The sequence below is a fragment of the Bombina bombina genome, chromosome 9 (assembly GCF_027579735.1).
Source record: "Bombina bombina isolate aBomBom1 chromosome 9, aBomBom1.pri, whole genome shotgun sequence".
NCBI lineage: Eukaryota > Metazoa > Chordata > Amphibia > Anura > Bombinatoridae > Bombina > Bombina bombina.
In genome coordinates this window covers 1314272-1334032 of record NC_069507.1, presented here as the reverse complement: position 1 = coordinate 1334032, position 19761 = coordinate 1314272, and the positions used below count along the sequence as shown (strand labels likewise).

Here is a 19761-nt window from a genome sequence, read left to right as displayed (position 1 = left end):
TTATTATCTTTTGACTTTCATTTTAGCCAATTAGTGCAGTGTCTGCCACAATCCACGGGCGTGCTCACAATGTTATCTATAGGGTTTACCTGAACTAGCTCTCCCCTGCTGTGAAAAGCAAATACAAAAGCATGTGATTAGAGGCGGCCTTCAAGGGCTTAGAAATTATCATATGAGCCTTCCTAGGTCTAGCTTTCAACTAAGAATACCAAAAGAACAAAGCAAAATTGGTGATAAAAGTAAATTGGAAAGTTGTTTAAAATTACATGCCCTATTTGAAACATGAAAGTTTTTTTTGGACTTGACTGTCCCTTTAAGGTGCATCAAAAATTGTAACAAAATTTTTCACCAAAAATCGTATGTTAACAAAAAAGTAAAATTAGTATGTAATTTACACAGGAATAAATCAAATTAAATATGCACAGCGTAAGTCGTAATTGTAGTACACTGGATGTGCAAAAATCACACAGAAATTTGAATTTATAAATACAAAATGCACAATGTAATTGTTGTTTTTTCGTAAAATGGGCTGAACATGGGTGTTCCATGGGCGTATATGACAATGTCTCACTAATCCCCGCGTAATTCTATAAAGATTTTCGCACTGCAGATATCAGTTTTTTCTCGCCAACTAAAAGGTGGCGAGCTTTTCTCAAAACAATACGAACACTTATAACCCCAATAAAAAAAAAAGTGCATACTAAAATATAGGCGAATGTAAAATGCTATAAGCAGAAAGCAGCGTAATGTGAGTTATATTGACTGCAGGATTTTAATTTTAAAGTGCGTCCCCTCCTCCCTGATAACTTCGCACTAAGGAGCGAAGTTTCCCTAACCAGCGAGCTCCAATACTTTTCATAGGAGCCATCTCGCAACTCGCAGGGACTGCCCCTTTTTTACGATCATTGCACCGGGGCAGCCCTGCGAGTGTCAGCGAGAAAAAGAAGGTTTGAGCTGGCGAATATATCATTGAGCCCTTAGTCTGATGGCAAAATGAGCAATTGAATATCTGCTGACATCACAATATAAAACAAAATGTATAATTAGACTAGCAAAAGCACTTGCTAACAATATAGAAGTTCCAACACATGGCTCCAGCAACTAGCAGCTCTCATTAAATCTATTAATAACAATGTAACCCTAGTACTATGGTATAGCATTAAAGTGAATGTAAATTTTGATGATAAAGTGCCCGGTTTTTAAAAATTCGGTTAAAAAGCGGGCACTTTATCATCAAAATTTACATTCACTTTAAGGAGAATGTTCAGCAACAATTAGAGCAAGAATCTATATGAGACTACTGAAAAGAACACACTTTATCACTGCATACTGGAAGGGCCTCTCTAATGCTCATTTTTTCACGTTCCAGAACCTCCAAACTACTGGTCTATCTGCACAGGGATCTAACTACCCCATCCACCCCCAAATAGCTCCCTCTCTCTGTTGACCTGCATAGCCCACCCCCAAATAGCTCCCTCTCTCTGTTGACCTGCATAGCCCACCCCCAAATAGCTCCCTCTCTCTGTTGACCTGCATAGCCCACCCCCAACCACAACCAAAATCTAAATCATGAACTTTAATTTTGTCTTTAGTGGCTCTTTAATTGTGTGTAATTTGAATAATATTTTTTCATTTAACATTCACAGACACAACTTTGTAGAAGCATACGTGGAATACATCTTCAATGTGTCAGTTGCTTCCTTATTTGATGCATTTTATGCCGGTTTCCATAAAGTATGTGGAGGTAAAGTGCTGGAGCTGTTTCAGCCGAATGAGCTGCAGGCTATGGTGACTGGTAATACTAATTATGACTGGAAAGAACTAGAAAAAGTAAGTTGACTTATGCATGTGTAAATAACAGACTTCAGTATAAAACTCTATTTTTACATGCACACGTGTGTGTAGGTTTGCTCCCATGTACAGGTGGTTGTGTGTGTGAGCATGTGCAGGGGTTTGTATGTGATTGTGTGTATAGATATATAGGTTTTGGGGGGTGCAAGTGTGTGCATAGATGTATAGGTTGGGGGGCTGCAGGTATGTGTGTGTTTGTGCAGATGTATATATCGGGGGTGCAGGTATGTATGAGTGTATGGATATAGATTTTGGCAGGTACAGGTGTGTGTGTGCAGATGTATAGGTTGGGGGGTGCAGGTATGTGTGTTTGTGTTTGCAGATGTATAGGTTGGGGGGTGCAGGTATGTGTGTTTGTGTTTGCAGATGTATAGGTTGGGGGTGCAGGTATGTATGTGTGTGTGTGTAATGCACTTACCTGTACTAATGCTGCAAAGGGTACTCCTGCTGGTCCTCCATTGGTGTCCAGACTCAGCAATGCAAAGGCAGCTGTACCTCCATGTGCTGCTAATGGAATCCTCCATATTGGTGCAACATTATTTCTCTTCCCTACAAACTGCAGCAACTGTGAAAGGTACGTAGACTACTGCAGAGGTAGAACTCCACCTAGTGGCAGAAATGCAGTATTGGACAAACAGTATTGCACAGGAGATGTGAGAGATTTAAAGCAAACACCACGCCCCTTACCAGCTGTCACTCATTTAGCGACCCTTTAAAGCACTGTTGTTAAGTGAACTCGGTGCTTAGTTATTAAAGAGCTATCATCGAGTTAAGTTCTGTGTATGAATCTTGGTTTCTCTTGTTAAGTGTATCCAGTCCACAGATCATCCATTACTTGTGGGATATTCTCCTTCCCAACAGGAAGTTGCAAGAGGATCACCCACAGCAGAGCTGCTATATAGCTCCTCCCCTCACTGCCATATCCAGTCATTCTCTTGCAACTCTCAACAAAGATGGACGTAGTAAGAGGAGAGTGGTGTATTATAGTTAGTTTTTTAACTTCAATCAAAAGTTTGTTATTTTTAAATGGTACCGGAGTGTACTGTTTCATCAAAGGCAGTATTAGAAGAAGAATCTGCCTGGGATTTCTATGATCTTAGCAGAAGTAACTAAGATCAATTGCTGTTCTCACATATTCTGAGGAGTGAGGTAACTTCAGAGAGGGAATGGTGTGCAGGTTTTCCTGCAATAAGGTATGTGCAGTAAACATATTTCTAGGGATGGAATTTGCTAGAAAAATGCTGCTTATACCGGATTAATGTAAGTTAAGCCTTAAATGCAGTGATAGCGACTGGTATCAGGCTTATTAACAGAGATACATACTCTTATAAAAGTGTAATGTAAAACGTTTGCTGGCATGTTAATCGTTTTTATATATGTTTGGTGACAAAACTTATTGGGGCCTAGTTTTTCTCCACATGGCTGGCTTGATTTTTTGCCTAGAAACAGTTTCCTCAGGCTTTCCACTGTTGTAATATGAGTGGGAGGGGCCTTTTTTAGTGCTTTTCTGTGCAGCTAAAAATACTGACAGAGACATTCAGCTTCCCTCTGCATGATACAGGACATCTCTGAAGGGCTCAAAAGGCTTCAAAGTCGTGTTTGAGGAGGGTAACAAAACTGTGGCAGTTGTGACTGTGTTTAAAAAACTTGTTACATACACTGTAAAAAATTTTGTTAGTGTAACTGCCTTTTTTCACTGTTATTTCAAATTTTGTCAAAATTTGTTTCTCTTAAAGGCACAGTAACGTTTTTTATATTGCTTGTTAACTTGCTTTAAAGTGTTTTCCAAGCTTGCTAGTCTCATTGCTAGTCTGTACAAACATGCCTGAAACAGAGGATACTTGTTCATTATGTTTAAAAGCCATGGTGGAGCCCCATAGGAGAATGTGTACTAAATGTATTGATTTCACCTTAAACAGTAAAGATCAGTCTTTATCTATAAAAGAATTGTCACCAGAGGGGTCTGTCGAGGGGGAAATTATGCCGACTAACTCTCCCCACGTGTCGGACCCTTCGCCTCCCGCTCAAGGGACGCACGCTAATATGGCGCCAAGTACATCAGGGACGCCCATAGCGATTACTTTGCAGGACATGGCTGCAATCATGAATAATACCCTGTCAGAGGTATTATCCAGATTGCCTGAATTGAGAGGCAAGCGCGATAGCTCTGGGGTTAGACGAGATACAGAGCGCATAGATGCTGTAAGAGCCATGTCTGATACTGCGTCACAATATGCAGAACCTGAGGACGGAGAGCTTCAGTCTGTGGGTGACGTCTCTGAATCGGGGAGACCTGATTCAGAGATTTCTAATTTTAAATTTAAGCTTGAGAACCTCCGTGTATTGCTTGGGGAGGTATTAGCTGCTCTGAATGACTGTGACACAATTGCAGTGCCAGAGAAATTGTGTAGGCTGGATAAATACTATGCAGTGCCGGTGAGTACTGATGTTTTTCCAATACCTAAAAGGCTTACAGAAATTATTAGTAAGGAGTGGGATAGGCCCGGTGTGCCCTTTTCCCCACCTCCTATATTTAGAAAAATGTTTCCAATAGATGCCACTACACGGGACTTATGGCAGACTGTCCCTAAGGTGGAGGGAGCAGTTTCTACTTTAGCAAAGCGTACCACTATCCCGGTTGAGGACAGTTGTGCTTTTTCAGATCCAATGGATAAAAAATTAGAGGGTTACCTTAAGAAAATGTTTATTCAACAAGATTTTATTTTACAGCCCCTTGCATGCATTGCGCCTGTCACTGCTGCGGCGGCATTCTGGTTTGAGGCCCTGGAAGAGGCCATCCATACAGCTCCATTGACTGAAATTGTTGACAAGCTTAGAACTCTTAAGCTAGCTAACTCATTTGTTTCTGATGCCATTGTTCATTTGACTAAACTAACGGCTAAGAATTCCGGATTCGCCATCCAGGCGCGTAGGGCGCTATGGCTCAAATCCTGGTCAGCTGATGTGACTTCAAAGTCTAAATTACTCAACATTCCTTTCAAGGGGCAGACCTTATTCGGGCCTGGTTTGAAAGAAATTATTGCTGACATTACTGGAGGTAAGGGTCATACCATTCCTCAGGACAGGGCCAAATCAAAAGCCAAACAGTCTAATTTTCGTGCCTTTCGAAATTTCAAGGCAGGTGCAGCATCAACTTCCTCTGCTTCAAAACAAGAGGGAACTTTTGCTCAATCCAAGCAGGCCTGGAAACCTAACCAGTCCTGGAACAAGGGCAAGCAGGCCAGAAAGCCTTCTGCTGCCTCTAAGACAGCATGAAGGAGCGGCCCCCTATCCGACAACGGATCTAGTAGGGGGGCAGACTCTCTCTCTTCGCCCAGGCGTGGGCAAGAGATTTTCAGGATCCCTGGGCGTTGGAGATCATATCTCAGGGATATCTTCTGGACTTCAAAGCTTCTCCTCCACAAGGGAGATTTCACCTTTCAAGATTATCTGCAAACCAGATAAAGAAAGAGGCATTCCTAAGCTGCGTACAAGATCTCCTTGTAATGGGAGTGATCCATCCAGTTCCGCGGACGGAACAAGGACAGGGGTTTTATTCAAATCTGTTTGTGGTTCTCAAAAAAGAGGGAACCTTCAGACCAATTTTGGATTTAAAGATCCTAAACAAATTCCTCAGAGTTCCGTCATTCAAGATGGAAACTATTTGAACCATTTTACCCATGATCCAAGAGGGTCAGTACATGACCACAGTGGACTTAAAGGATGCCTACCTTCACATTCCGATTCACAAGAATCATCATCAGTTCCTGAGGTTTGCTTTTCTAGACAGGCATTACCAATTTGTAGCTCTTCCATTCGGGTTGGCTACAGCCCCAAGAATTTTTATAAAGGTTCTGGGCTCACTTCTGGCGGTCCTAAGACCGCGAGGCATAGCGGTGGCTCCTTACCTGGACGACATCCTGATACAGGCGTCAAGCTTTCAAATTGCCAAATCTCATACAGAGATAGTTCTGGCATTCCTGAGGTCGCATGGGTGGAAAGTGAACGAAGAAAAGAGTTCTCTATCTCCTCTCACAAGGATTTCCTTCCTAGGGACTCTAATAGATTCTGTAGAAATGAAAATTTACCTGACGGAGTCCAGGTTATCAAAACTTCTAAATGCTTGCCGTGTTCTTCACTCCATTCCGCGCCCCACGGTGGCTCAGTGCATGGAAGTAATCGGCTTAATGGTAGCGGCGATGGACATAGTGCCATTCGCGCGCCTGCATCTCAGACCGCTGCAATTATGCATGCTCAGTCAGTGGAATGGGGATTACACAGATTTGTCCCCTCTACTAAATCTGTCCAAGGATATGACCTTTCGCAGACCAGATTGGACAATTGTAACAACAGATGCCAGCCTTCTAGGTTGGGGTGCAGTCTGGAACTCCCTGAAGGCTCAGGGTTCATGGACTCCGGAGGAGAAACTCCTCCCAATAAATATTCTGGAGTTAAGAGCAATATTCAATGCTCTTCTGGCTTGGCCTCAGCTAGCAACACTGAGGTTCATCAGATTTCAGTCGGACAACATCACGACTGTGGCTTACATCAACCATCAAGGGGGAACCAGGAGTTCCCTAGCGATGTCAGAAGTCTCCAAGATAATTCGCTGGGCAGAGACTCACTCTTGCCACCTGTCAGCGATCCATATCCCAGGTGTAGAGAACTGGGAGGCGGATTTTCTAAGTCGTCAGACTTTTCATCCGGGGGAATGGGAACTCCATCCGGAGGTGTTTGCTCAATTGGTTCTCCGTTGGGGCAAACCAGAATTGGATCTCATGGCGTCTCGCAAGAACGCCAAGCTTCCTTGTTACGGATCCAGGTCCAGGGACCCAGAAGCGGCACTGATAGATGCTCTAGCAGCGCCTTGGTTCTTCAACCTGGCTTATGTGTTTCCACCGTTTCCTTTGCTCCCTCGTCTGATTGCCAAAATCAAACAGCATCGGTGATATTGATAGCGCCTGCATGGCCACGCAGGACCTGGTATGCAGACCTAGTGGACATGTCATCCTTTCCACCATGGACTCTGCCTCTGAGACAAGACCTTCTAATACAAAGTCCTTTCAATCATCCGAATCTACTTTCTCTGAGACTGACTGCATGGAGATTGAACGCTTGATCCTATCAAAGCGTGGCTTCTCCGAGTCAGTAATTGATACCTTAATACAGGCACGAAAGCCTGTCACCAGGAAAATTTACCACAAGATATGGCGTAAATATCTTCATTGGTGTGAATCCAAGAATTACTCATGGAGTAGGGTTAGGATTCCTAGGATATTGTCCTTCCTCCAAGAGGGTTTGGACAAAGGATTATCAGCTAGTTCTTTAAAGGGACAGATTTCTGCTCTGTCTATTCTTTTACACAAGCGTCTGGCAGAAGTTCCAGACGTTCAGGCATTTTGTCAGGCTTTAGTTAGAATTAAGCCTGTGTTTAAACCTGTTGCTCCTCCATGGAGCTTAAACTTGGTTCTTAAAGTTCTTCAAGGGGTTCCGTTTGAACCCCTTCATTCTATTGATATCAAACTTCTTTCATGGAAAGTTCTTTTTCTGATGGCTATTTCCTCGGCTCGAAGAGTCTCTGAGTTATCTGCCTTACATTGTGATTCTCCTTATCTGATCTTTCATTCAGATAAAGTTGTTCTGCGTACAAAACCTGGGTTTTTACCTAAGGTGGTTTCTAACAAGAATATCAATCAAGAGATTGTTGTTCCATCATTATGTCCTAATCCTTCTTCAAAGAAGGAACGTCTTTTGCATAATTTAGACGTAGTCCATGCCTTGAAGTTTTACTTACAGGCTACTAAAGATTTTTGCCAAACATCTAACCTGTTTGTTGTTTACTCTGGACAGAGGAGAGGTCAGAAGGCCTCGGCAACCTCTTTCTTTTTGGCTTCGGAGTATAATCCGTTTAGCCTATGAGACTGCTGGACAGCAGCCTCCTGAAAGGATTACAGCTCATTCTACTAGAGCTGTGGCTTCCACCTGGGCCTTTAAAAATGAGGCCTCTGTTGAACAGATTTGCAAGGCTGCAACTTGGTCTTCGCTTCATACTTTTTCCAAATTTTACAAATTTGATACTTTTGCTTCTTCGGAGGCTGTTTTTGGGAGAAAGGTTCTACAGGCAGTGGTTCCTTCCGTTTAAGTTCCTGCCTTGTCCCTCCCATCATCCGTGTACTTTAGCTTTGGTATTGGTATCCCATAAGTAATGGATGATCCGTGGACTGGATACACTTAACAAGAGAAAACATAATTTATGCTTACCTGATAAATTTATTTCTCTTGTAGTGTATCCAGTCCACGGCCCGCCCTGTCCTTTTCAGGCAGGTCTAAATTTTAATTAAACTACAGTCACCACTGCACCCTATGGTTTCTCCTTTCTCGGCTTGTTTTGGTCGAATGACTGGATATGGCAGTGAGGGGAGGAGCTATATAGCAGCTCTGCTGTGGGTGATCCTCTTGCAACTTCCTGTTGGGAAGGAGAATATCCCACAAGTAATGGATGATCCGTGGACTGGATACACTACAAGAGAAGTAAATTTATCAGGTAAGCATAAATTATGTTTTCCTGAACTTTCTGCTTTGTTTCCCGTTTATGAACTATTGCTGCCTGCCCTGACCCCTTGCTTGTTATACTGTTTAATGCACCTTTGCTGCCTGTCCTGACCTTGGAACGTTTGACCTTGCTTTTGGATTTTCCTTCTGTACCACGCACTCCTGTGTTATCTAGCGGTCTTGCTAGCTATACTCCGCTACTGGGCTCATATTCTTCATCAATCCTGACAAAATAACCGTGCCCATATGGATCCTGCGGATATTTCTAAAGCCTTAGAGATGATTACTCAACAGCTAGCGACCCTCACTCACCCTGTACAAGAGATGCAAAAGGTACAATCCATGCTGCAAGACAACCAGATGAGACTTAACCAAATGATGCAAATGCCTGCAGCGCCTGCTCCTGTACCAGGTCCTGCTCATGTTTTTTCAGAAGGTGCTACTGCTGCCCCTGAACCCCGAATAGCACTTCCAGAGAAGTTTGGCGGAGATAGATCACAGTACTGCAGTTTTGTGACATCTTCTCAAATACTGTTTTCTTTCATGTAATTGGCAAGAGTCCATGAGCTAGTGACATATGGGATATACAATCCTACCAGGAGAGGCAAAGTTTCCCAAACCTCAAAATGCCTATAAATACACCCCTCACCACACCCACAATTCAGTTTTACAAACTTTGCCTCCTATGGAGGTGGTGAAGTAAGTTTGTGCTAAGATTTCTACGTTGATATGCGCTTCTCAGCATTGTTGAAGCCCGATTCCTCTCAGAGTACAGTGAATGTCAGAGGGACGTGAAGGGAGTATCACTTATTGAATACGATGATTTCCCTAACGGGGGTCTTTTTTATAAGTTCTCTGTTATCGGTCGTAGAGATTCATCTCCTACCTCCCTTTTCATATTGACGATATACTCTCAATTTACCATTACCTCTACTAATAACTGTTTTAGTACTGGTTTGGCTATCTGCTATATGTGGATGGGTGTCTTTTGGTAAGTATGTTTTTTATTACTTAAGACACCTCAGCTATGGTTTGGCACTTTATGCATTTATATAAAGTTCTAAATATATGTATTGTACTTATATTTGCCATGAGTCAGGTTCATATATTTCCTTCTGCAGGCTGTCCGTTTCATATTTGGGTAATACCTGGGTATTACCTGGGGTTTAGTCTTTTTTTCAATTGACTACTTCTTACAAATTGCGGGCGGTATTAGGCCCGCAGGTGCGACAAATGCTAAACTTTTTTGCGTCATTTTTGCGCGAAAAAGTATGTCTATGACGCAAGTTCGTCATTAGTGATGCGTGTGTGTCATTTCCGGTTATTTTTTGGCGCCAAAGAAGTTTAGTTACGTTGTGCGTCATACTTGGCGCCAAACCTTTTCATTATTTCAATACCCCATTGATGTTTGCCTCTTGATTTTTTCTCTATCAGAGGGCTATGCTATTTGCATTTTTTCCCATTCCTGAAACTGTCATATAAGGAAATAGATAATTTTGCTTTATATGTTGTTTTTTCTCTTACATTTTGCAAGATGTCTAACTTTGATCCTGCCTCAGAAGCTTCTGCTGGAATATTGCTGCCTGACATCGGTTCTACCAAAGCTAAGTGCATTTGTTGTAAAATTATAGAAATTATATCGCCGAATGTCATTTGTAATAGTTGTTTTGATATACTTTTACATGCAGATAATGTGTCCATCAGTAATAGTACATTGCCAGTTGCAGTTCCTTCAACTTCTAATGTGCATAATATACTTGTAAATTTTAAAGAATTTGTTTCTGATTCTATTCTGAAGGCTTTGTCTGCATTTCCACCTTCAAATAAATGTAATAGGTCTTTTAAAACTTCTCATTTAGTTGATGAAATTTCAAATGACCAACAATATGATAATTTATCCTCTTCTGATGAGGATCTATCTGATTCAGAAGATCCTCCTCAGACATTGACACTAACAAATCTACTTCTTTATTTAAAATTGAGTATATGCGTTCTTTATTAAAAGAAGTGTTAATTACTTTGGATATTGAGGTAACCAGTCCTCTTGACGTTCAGTCTAATAAACGTTTAAATGCTGTTTTTAAACCTCCTGTGGTTTCTCCAGGGGGTTTTCCTATTCCTGAGGCTATTTCTGATATGATTTCTAAGGAATGGAATAAGCCAGGTACTTCTTTTATTCCTTCTTCAAGGTTTAAAAAATTGTATCCTTTGCCAGCAAAATCTATAGAGTTTTGGGAAAAGATCCCCAAAGTTGATGGGGCTATTTCTACTCTTGCTAAACGTACCACTATTCCTATGGAAGATAGTACTTCCTTTAAGGATCCTTTAGATAGGAAGCTGGAATCTTATCTAAGGAAGGCCTATTTATATTCAGGTCATCTTCTCAGACCTGCTATTTCTTTGGCTGATGTTGCGGCTGCATCAACTTTCTGGTTGGAGAATTTAGCGCAACAAGAATTGGATTCTGACATATCTAGCATTATTCGCTTACTGCAACATGCTAATCATTTTATTTGTGATGTTAGATCCATGTCTTTAGCTATATTAGCTAGATGAGCTTTGTGGCTTAAATCTTGGAATGCTGATATGACATCTAAATCTAGATTACTATCGCTTTCTTTCCAAGGTAATAATTTATTTGGTTCTCAGTTGGATTCTATTATTTCAACTGTTACTGGGGGAAAGGGAGTTTTTCTGCCTCAGGATAAAAAAACCTAAGGGTAAATCTAAGGCTTCTAACCGTTTTTGTTCCTTTCGTCAGAATAAGGAACAATAACTCAATCCTCCCCCCAAGGAATCTGCCTCCAATTGGAAGCCTTCCTCAAATTGGAATAAATCCAAGCCTTTTAGGAAACCAAAGTCAGCCCCTAAGTCCGCATGAAGGTGCGGCCCTCATTCCAGCTCAGCTGGTAGGGGGCAGATTAAGGTTTTTCAAGGATATTTGGATAAAATCTGTTCAAAATCAATGGATTCAGAGCATTGTCTCTCAAGAGTAAGACCTCCTGTGAGAAGATTTTCTCTCTCACGTATCCCAGTAAATCCAGTTAAGGCTCAGGCTTTCCTGAAGTGTGTTTCAGACCTGGAGTCTTCAGGGGTAATCATGCCAGTTCCTCTTCTGGAACAAGGTTTGGGGTTTTATTCAAATCTATTCATTGTCCCAAAGAAGGAAAATTTATTCAGACCAGTTCTGGATCTGAAAATTTTGAATCGTTATGTAAGAGTACCAACTTTCAAGATGGTGACTATAAGGACTATTCTGCCTTTTATTCATCGAGGACATTATATGTCCACAAAAGACTTGCAGGATGCATACCTTCATATTCCGATTCATCCAGAACATTATCAGTTTCTGAAATTCTCTTTTCTAGACAAGCATTACCAATTTGTTTCTCTTCCATTTGGTATAGCAACAGATCCAAGAGACGTTTAAAATTGGTTGCAGCCTGCCGGCACCTTCAGTCTCAGTCATTCCCCTCAGTGGCTATGTGCATGGAAGTTTTAGGTCTCATGAATGCAGCATCGGACGCGATCCCCTTTGCTCGTTTTCACATGAGACCTCTTCAGCTTTGTATGCTGAATCAATGGTGCAGGGATTATACAAAGATATCACAATTAATATCCTTAAATCCCAATGTACGACACTCTCTGACATGGTGGATAGATCACCATCATTTAGATCAAGGGGCTTCTTTTGTTCGGCCAACCTGGACTGTGATCACAACAGATGCGAGTCTTTCAGGTTGGGGAGCTGTTTGAGGATCTCTGACAGCACATGGGGTTTGAAAATTTCAAGAGGCGAGATTTCCAATAAATATTTTAGAACTCTGTGCAATTCTCAGAGCTCTTCAGTTTTGGCCTCTGTTAAAGAGAGAACCGTTCATTTATTTTCAGACAGACATTATCACAACAGTGGCATATGTCAATCATCAGGGTGGGACTCACAGTCCCCAAGCAATGAAAGAAGTATCTTGAATACTTGTTTGGGCGGAATCCAGCTCCTGTCTAATCTCTGCGGTGCATATCCCAAGTGTAGACATTTGGGAAGCGGATTATCTCAGCCGCCAGACTTTACATCCAGGGGAGTGGTCTCTCCATCCAGATGTTTTTTCTGATTGTTCAGATGTGGGGGCTTCCAAAGATAGATCTCATGGCCTCTCATCTAAACAAGAAACTTCCCAGATACCTGTCCAGGGATGTTCAGGCAGAAGCAGTGGATGCGCTGATACTTCCTTGTTGTTATCATCCTGCTTACATCTTCCCGCCTCTAGTTCTCCTTCCAAGAGTGATTTCCAAAATCATCATGGAACAATCATTTGTGTTGCTGGTAGCGCCAGCATGGCCACACAGGTTTTGGTATGCGGATCTGGTTTGGATGTCCAGTTGCCCGCCTTGGCCACTTCCGTTACGGCCAGACCTAATTTCCCAAGGTCCGTTTTTCCATCAGGATCTCAAATCATTAAATTTGAAGGTATGGAAATTGAACGCTTAGTACTAAGTTATAGAGGTTTCTCTGACTCAGTGATTAATACTATGTTACAAGCTCGTAAATCAGTCTCTAGGAAGATTTATTATAGAGTTTGGAAGACTTACATTTCATGGTGTTCTTCTCATAAATTCTCCTGGCATTCTTTTAGAATTCCTAGAATTTTACAGTTTCTTCAGGATGGTTTGGATAAGGGTTTGTCTGCAAGTTCCTTGAAAGGACAAATCTCCACTCTTTCTGTTTTATTTCACAGAAAGATTGCTATACTTCCTGATATATACTGTTTTGTACAGGCTTTAGTTCGTATTAAGCCTGTCATTAAATCAGTTTCTCCTCCTTGGAGTCTTAATTTTGGTTCTGAAGGCTTTACAGGCTCCTCCATTTGAGCCTATGCATTCTTTGGGCATTAAACTACTTTCTTGGAAAGTGTTGTTCCTTTTGGCTATCTCTTCTGCTAGAAGAGTTTCTGAGCTATCTGCTCTTTCATGTGAATCTCCTTTTCTTATTTTCATCAGGATAAGGCGGTTTTGCGGACTTCATTTGAATTTTTACCTAAGGTTGTGAATTCTAACAACATTAGTAGAGAAATTGTTGTCCCTTCCTTGTGTCCTAATCCTAAGAATCCTTTGGAAAGATCCTTACATTCTTTGGATGTGGTGAGAGCTTTGAAATATTATGTTGAAGCTACTAAAAATTTCAGGAAGACTTCTAGTCTATGTATTATATTTTCTGGTCCTAGGAAAGGTCATAAGGCCTCTGCTATTTCCTTGGCCTCTTGGTTTAAGCTTTTGATTCATCAAGCTTATTTGGAGTCGGGTCAAGCCCCGCCTCAGAGAATTATAGTTCATTCTACTAGATCAGTCTCCACTTCGTGGGCTTTTAAGAATGAAGCTTCAGTTGATCAGATTTGCAAAGCAGCGACTTGGTCTTCTTTGCATACATTTACTAAATTCTACCGTTTTTATGTATTTGCTTCTTTGGAAGCAGTTTTTGGTAGAAAAGTTCTTCAGGCAGCTGTTTCAGTTTGATTCTTCTGCTTTTGATTTAAGTTTTTTACTTTCAAAAATGAAAATAAACTTATTTTTTTGGGTTGTGGATTAATTTTTTCAGCGGTATATGGCTGTTTTTATTTCATTCCCTCCCTCTCTAGTGACTCTTGAGTGGAGATCCACATCTTGGGTATTGATATCCCATATGTCACTAGCTCATGGACTCTTGCTAATTACATGAACGAAAACAGAATTTATGTAAGAACTTACCTGATAAATTCATTTCTTTCATATTGGCAAGAGTCCATGAGGCCCACCCTTTTTATGGTGGTTATGATTTTTTGTATAAAGCACAATTATTTCCAAATTTCCTTTGTTGATGCTTTCTACTCCTTTCTTTATCACCCCACTGCTTGGCTATTCGTTAAACTGAATTGTGGGTGTGGTGAGGGGTGTATTTATAGGCATTTTGAGGTTTGGGAAACTTTGCCCCTCCTGGTAGGATTGTATATTCCATATGTCACTAGCTCATGGACTCTTGCCAATATGAAAGAAATGAATTTATCAGGTAAGTTCTTACATAAATTATGTTTTCTCTCCAGCCCAGAACTGATTTTATAAAAAAATTGCACAGGGATCTCTCTTATTCAGAGAGCCTCAAGCCTGGGCTCATCATCTACTCGGAACTAATAGCCCTATACTAAATTCCTGGGCTTCCTTTCTACCGGCAATGGATAACATGTATGATGATCCCCATAGAGTCAGTACTGCCACTGCTTCCCTACGGGCCCTTAAGCAAGGAAGACGATTAGTAGAGGAGTATATTACAGATTTCCATCATCTTGCACTTGATTCTACATTAAATGAGCCAGTATTACTAGACTAATTTAGATTGGGCCTATCCGAACCGCTCAAGGATTAAATGGCCAGAGTCGGCATACCATCCACCCTGGAAGACACGATTGCTCTTTGTATACAGATAGATCGCCGACTCAGGAAACGAAGATAAGACCGTACAAGTTCCTATTATTCTCCTGTTCAGCGGCCAGTGTATACCAGTTCTCCACCAGTTCTCTCAGAGTCTCCTGCTGAAAAACCTATGCAAATAGGTATGGCCCGCGGTCCCTTATCAGAAGCAGAAAAAGCCAGCAGACGAGCCAAAGGTCTTTGCTTATACTGTGGCAAGGCTGGGTATCAAGTCAGAGAAAAAGTTAAACTCAGACCTGCAGAAGGTAAGCACGCAAGACCTGTTCTCAGTACTAAGACTACAGTGCATCAGTCATCATCTCACTTATCCATACCTCTCTCCTTACAGCTGAATAAATCATCCATGGATTGTCAGCCATAAAGGATCATCCCAGGATTCAACCCAACTGCTAGTGTGAAAAGTAAAACACACGCTAGCACACTGAGAATAAACCAGGACGTGACCCACTCAGGAAACAAAAATAAACAAAGTGAAGAAAGATACAATGTACCCAGAAAAGATGTAGATTCTCCGAAAAGTCTCTTGAGGTTTGAAGCGATACACAAGAGATAGCTGGTGAACCCTTTAAGCAGGATAGCAAATTTAGGTAGTTGGATGGTAAAACAAAATAATGATAAATGTCCCTTTAAACAGATTTGCAACAAACAAATGATAAATGTCCTTTTAAGCAGGTTTGCAACAAACAAATGATTAATGTCCCTTTAAGCAGGTTGGCAACAAACAAATGTTAAATGTCCTTTTAAGCAGGTTTAGGTATTAGGAAAAATAAAGACAGGCAAGCAAGGAATCAATATCCAGGAGAAAGGTTTTTAGGATTGAGGCAAAGCGTAGTCAGGCAAACAAGGGGTCAATATCCATGAGACAGGTTTGTAGATTCAGGCCAAGGCAAACTAGGGGTCAATATCCAAGAGACAGGTTTGAGGGACTCAGGCAAAAGCGTAGTCAGACAGACAAGGGGTCAGTATCCAAGAGTCAGGTTAGAAGGATTCAGGCAAAAGCGTAGTCAGGCAAACAAGGGGTCAAAATCCAGGAGACAGGTTAAAGCGTTACTCACAGCACCAGACCGGAATGAAGATCAACAAACGGGCCCTGAGTAAGATCTCCCGCCAGCATTTCAAGGCAGAAGAGAGAAGCCGTGACGTCAGAGAGGAGTGTCCAGCAGACCGCGTCATGTTGCTAGGCAACGTGACGTGATTGAGCACAAAGGAGATCCGGGAGCCACGGCGATGAACGGATAGGAGCGTGCCATGGATTTGATGGCCATGATAGACTCATGAGCGAGCGGCTGTTATATGGATACTACCATGGCTAAAGCACTTTCCATTCCTACAATTATCAAAGAAACACCTACCTACATGCAGTTGATTGATGGCTCACCTCTTAGTTCTGGTCCAGTTACTAAAAAAACAGAACCCTTACATATATTAATAGGAGAGAGACATAAAGGGATGTTTTCTTTTGACCTAGTGCATTCACCAATATTCCCTTTGGTACTAGGTTTATCGTGGTTAAGAAAACAATCGTTTAATCAACTGGGATACTGGAAGTATACAATTTCTCTGAATCTTGTATAAAACGCTGCCTGTCAGATACTTTTATTGATCTAACTCTTGAACCATCTAACAGTTCTCAGAGTCAATTACCAACTTCTTATGAAGAATTCTATGATGGATTCGAAAAGAAAGGGGCAGAAGAACTACCGCCTCATAGAGAATGACTGTCCAATAGATCTACTTCCAGGTGCCCAAGTTCCGTTTGGTTGTATATACCCACTTTCTGAACCAGAACTTGAGGTTTTAAAAAGTTTTACTTCCCCTGCTGGAGCTGGGATATTCTTTGTGGGCAAAAAAGATGGCGGCATTCGGCCTTGTATTGATTATAGGGCATTAAATGCAGTAACAATAAAAAATAGATATCCTTTGCCTTTGATACCCCGAATTGTTAGAAAGATTACGAGAAGTCACTATTTAAAGCAAGATAGATCTTTGTGGGGCATATAATCTGGTGAGAATCAGAGAAGGTGATGAATGGAAAACCGCATTTCATTCAAGGTATGGGCATTACGAATACCTGGTGATGCCCTTTGGTTTATGCAATGCCCCAGCAACTTTTCAAAGATTTATAAATGATATACTAAAGGATATATTGGACATATTTGTTGTTGTTTATCTGGATGATATTCTGATTTACTCTACTCCACTGCCAGAACATATTACACGTTTAAAAACTGTATTATCTCTTCTCAGAAAACATCATTTGTATTCTAAACTGGAGAAATGTGCTTTCAATGTTCAAAAAGTAGATTTTCTTGGCTATGTAATCTATCCAGGCACTTTAGAGATGGACTCTAGCAGGATAAAAGCTATCTTCTCCTGGCCAGTACCTACTAATAAGAAAGGGGTACAATGCTTTTTGGGGTTCTGCAACTTCTATAGAAAATTAATTCTAAATTTTTACAAGATCGTACAACCTATCACTGCCTTAACCAAGAAAGATATTAAATTTAATTAGAACCCTCAAACACAGGAGGCATTTGAAGAGTTAAAAAGATTTACCTCAGTTCCTACTGATTCTACCAAATCCCAATAACCTCTATTTTTTATAAGTTGATTCTTCTTAAACAGCAGTTGGGGCTATTCTCTCACAACGCTACAGATCTAAGGAAATCATGCATCCAGTAGCTTTCTTCTCTCGCTCTTTATCTAAAGCTGAGCAGAATTATGATGTGGGCGATAGGGAGTTGTTAGCCATAAAATTGTCTCTTGAAGAATGGCAACATCTATTAGAAGGAACAAAAAATCCTGTCACAGTATACACAGACCATCGCAACTTAGAATACTTGCAATCTGCACGTCGCTTAAAACCAAGACAAGCCAGGTGGGCTTTTTTCTTCAGTAGATTTTATTTGATCATAACATATAGACCTGGTTCTCGTAATGGCAAAGCTGATGCTCTTTCTCGCATGACAGAAGAATTACCCATACCTAAAGAAGAACCCAAACCAATATTATCTTGAGTGTTTTCTTGCTACTGTTCCTTCCATTTGGGATAAGATTAAACAGAACAGTACTATTGTAGACATACCAGATACAGTGCCACCACTGATATCACAAGATGGGATTTATTTATACAATAGGGTCTTTATGGACATCCTTCAATATCATCACAATACTCCTCTCAGTGGCCATGGTGGGATAAAAAAGACCAAAGACCCAGAACACTAGAGGAAAACCCTCAGATATCTTCGAACCCATCACCTCTCACACCTTGCATAGAAAACCCTGACATCCCATTTACAAAGGCTCAACAAATAGACATTGACAAAACAAGGGTTACAAATATTGCTTTCTATAAAATAATAATAGATAAACAAATTAAGCAAAGGTCGGATTTGAGGGGGATGAGGGTCGATGTTGACTGGTTTTGCCACATGCAACTTCAACATTATCTACAGACAAACAAAAAAATTAATTTGCTGACTAGGCCTTTAACTTTTTTTTAATCTCTATGCACTGTAGAGCAAACACCCAGACATCTAATTTCTCTTATATATCGTATGTTAGTGTCACATGAAGATACACCTCTTCCTAATTACACCAGATTCTGGAGCCGAGAGCTCCCTAACCGACTCAATGACAAAGATTGGGATAAGATTTTTCATAATCATGTCAAGGCCTCGGTCTCGACTAGAATCTAATTATAAGTTTCTCTTAAGGTGGTACTTGACCCCAGATAAGATCAAAAAGATTTACAGACATACAGATGGAAAGTGCTGGAGAGGATGTGGGGAACAGGGTTCATTTCTCCACATCTGGTGGGAGTGTAAATAAATAGAGCAGTATTGGGAAATGGTAATGGATGCAATAGATAGCAAGTTAAACATTAGCTTAAATAGATCACCTGACCTTCTCTTCCATAATCTGCCTAAAATAGTAGATACGCCCAAACAATACCTCCTATTTATTATGCTTAATAGTGCTAAATCTTTGATTCCTAAACACTGGAAATCAATCAAAACCCCCACTCAAGATGAGTTGATACAGCAATCTGACAGACTTCTGTCAATGGAAAGATTCCGCTATATGCGAGATGATAGAATAGAAATATATGAGTGCATGCTTCACCTTTGGAAAGCAAGTGCATTGAATTAATCTGGGATTCTCAAGAAAAACAGTAGACATATCGACCATAAGACCACTGATAACAGAAATCAAGCTCATGGTGCTGTGACCTAGTTAGTCCTCCCCCCCCCCCCCTTTTTTTTTGCCCCTTTCTTTCGTATATCTTCCAAGACACAAAATCTCTTTTTCTGTTCTATGCACCTTTCCTCTGTTTTCACCACTCTCTATGTGGAAGTATTTATTTAATGGTTCCTAATCAATCACATGATATAACAAATATCTATTAGACGTCACATAGGGGATACAGCGAATAACTTTACTCTTACACAGCTGTATAGTGACAATTAGGGTTCATACCCAATATGAAATGTCTTGGTGTAATAGAAAATGTAATAGACCATTTTACTAAAATGGCACATTTTATACCTACCAAAGGCATTCCTTCAGCTAAGCAGACTGCTACTCTTTTTATCCAAGAGATATTCAGATTGTACTGCATACCTGAATCAATAGTTACAGATAGAGGCACACTATTCACCTCTAAGTTTTGGACTTCCTTTTGCCAAGGGTTACACATTCAGAGATCATTATTTACTGCCTCTTATCAACAAACCAATGGTCAAACCGAACGAACAAACCAAACATTGGAACAGTATCTGCAATGTTTTATATCTTATCTACAGGATAATTTGAATCATTATATAAGGCTAGCTGAGTTTGCCTATAACAATCAAACTCACAGTTCTATAGAAAGGTCTCCCTTTTTGCTAATTATGG

The 19761-nt window shown here is 40.8% G+C and overlaps 1 protein-coding gene across 1 annotated transcript in view; it reads left to right on the top strand.

Annotated features, from left to right (window-relative positions):
* HERC4 (HECT and RLD domain containing E3 ubiquitin protein ligase 4) overlaps nt 1-19761 on the top strand; it is a gene marked incomplete at its 5' end in the record, with an annotated part of 748563 nt that overhangs the window by 654574 nt on the left and 74228 nt on the right. The window contains 1 exon segment of the mRNA XM_053691837.1: nt 1647-1830. Within this exon segment, the coding sequence (XP_053547812.1) occupies nt 1647-1830 (184 nt within the window).